Here is a 2,243-nt window from a genome sequence, read left to right on the forward strand (position 1 = left end):
ATTCATGTTCTACTAATATTAAGTTAGTAGTACCACAGTTTTATATGAAAGTCTGCTTTTAATTTCAGCAATACAACGTATTATTTACTTAAGCAAAAGAGTAAATCTATTCACATAAAAACAAAACAAAAAGCAACAAGAAAACTCAACAGATATTTCACGATTAGAGCTCTAAAGGGTATCCCTGATCCTCAACAATTCCATAAAGGTCCAATTGTGCGTCCTTTGATGAAAAGCATTCATGAAGGTTTATCTGCCACAGCCTCTAACTGAGGATCTTAACTGCTCTAAGATAACCATGTACTTACTGGTCATCAACTGCCAATCCTTGGGACAGCATTTAAAGAAGTCTACTTCTAATATTGTGGATCCCCTAAATACTAACTTCTGTGTTAAGACTGAACTACCTTTGCTCCAAGAGAGTAAAATACAAATACTCCCTGGACCTGCTGTATGCAAACTGCAATAGACAAATAATTTTAAAGTAGACTTAACAGCTAAAAAGTGAAAACTCCAAAAATGAAGTAATACCTACCCCAATTTTATCAAAATATAAAACCAGCCTTGACATTGGAACACACAAAAACATCTTTTAAGAGGCAAAGAAGAAATCCAGACATACTACTTTGGATTCCTGGAACAAACTTTAACTGTTCCAAATGGGCCCCTAAAAGTCACTTAACCCTTTACCTTTTTCTAGAAGTAAAAAAATTTCAATTTGGTCTGAAAAGAAAGAGCATTTTGAGAAGACTTTTTTTAAAAAAAGATCAATATTCGTGTGAGACAGAAAATGTTTAAACTGCAAAATGACTGTGTAATATTAACTGAAAAAAATGTACCCAACACCATGTAACAACCATTTCTAAAGAGTCACTTGCCTCATAATAATTCCTGGCTAGTCCTAGAATGCCTTTCTGTCCTATTTTTTTTTTTGAAGACTTTCCGCCTATAGATTCTCCTCTCTGTGTATACAGCTATATTTTCTTTTAAAGGTCCCATGATTCCTAAGTCTATGTCTCATATTATGTTTACTGATATTATAAAGGCTGCTGGGGAGAAAAATACCCGCCATCTCCTTAAAAACACGAAGAGCGGAGGGCTGAGATCGGCCTGAGGACTTCAAAAGGTTTTGCTTGTCTTTGTTCTGGCTATACTCTCTCCTAATACTGCTCTGTCCTGTGGGTTAAATTTCCCCTGAGTTTTGGGCTAAAATGTGGGTACCACAGCCAACACCACTTGCAAGCATCACTCCCTGACCTGGCAGCTCTGGCTACTAAGTGGCAAGCATCTAATGCCACCCTCACCTGATGCTTGGCCGTCTCCATACCCTCCAGAACTGTCGTCTTGAAGTCCTCCTGCTTGCCCTGTGGAAGGAAAGAGGAGAACTCAGGGACCTTACTCCATAAATTGAGATAATATCTGGACATAAAGGCCTAATAGTTGGCGACTCACGAATTCACCAGCAACTAGTGAACCCATATTCAGAGAGCTCCTTCTTGTGGAATCAAGGCCCAGGGAAGCACATCATAGTCTTCAAAATTCTGGTCAGGAAATTTTCAACTTTACATGCTGATTCTTGTTGAAAGGCAGCAAAACAAAGTACATAGTATTTCTAATTGCTAAATCTTTGCTGTCAGTCTCATTTAATAGTCATGGTTGGATAGGGGGGAAAAGGGATTCCAAATGTCTTTTATTAGTTGTTGTTAGACTGAGAATGGGTGTGACATGGGCTCTAGGATCTGGAGTTTCAACAATTCAACATCTGCTCAATAATCTCTCTAACTTTACCTATCTAAAAAGTATATAAGACAACAAGCAAAAGACTTATAATTTTAATGAAAAATTCTCCCCTTGACTTCAGAGCAGGGACTATATAACAATTCAGTTCCAAAGAAGTTTTATTTACTATACATTCTAGACAGTGCTAGAGCTGAATATGCCAGCGCTTTCTTAGTAAAACTTGAACATACACTATAAGATGACCTGCAGTCATATGCCAAGTACACACATATGGGGGGAGAAGGGGGGGGCACAGCAGGCAAGATCTTGGCAGAGCTTCTACCTGAAGCTACACAATAAGCCTGCGCAGAAAATTTCCTCATTGATTAATGTGTAGAAGTAACTTCAAGAAAAGTATCACAACTTGAAAGTTCAATCTGAGAAAGGCAGGATATATCATCTTCCAGGCTCTTCCAAAATCAATCACCAAGACAAACGCTATGATCCTCTTAAACCCCTAGCCA

At 38.2% G+C, this 2,243-nt stretch overlaps 1 protein-coding gene across 1 annotated transcript in view; it reads right to left on the minus strand.

The window, feature by feature from the left end:
* Positions 1-2,243, minus strand: part of KDM1A (lysine demethylase 1A) — a 72,388-nt gene that overhangs the window by 38,110 nt on the left and 32,035 nt on the right. The window contains exon 3 of the mRNA XM_019631418.1: positions 1,258-1,364. Within this exon, the coding sequence (XP_019486963.1) occupies positions 1,258-1,364 (107 nt within the window). The remainder of the gene's footprint in view (positions 1-1,257; positions 1,365-2,243) is intronic.

Source organism: Hipposideros armiger, unplaced genomic scaffold (assembly GCF_001890085.2).
Source record: "Hipposideros armiger isolate ML-2016 unplaced genomic scaffold, ASM189008v1 scaffold_999, whole genome shotgun sequence".
Classification (NCBI taxonomy): Eukaryota; Metazoa; Chordata; class Mammalia; order Chiroptera; family Hipposideridae; genus Hipposideros; species Hipposideros armiger.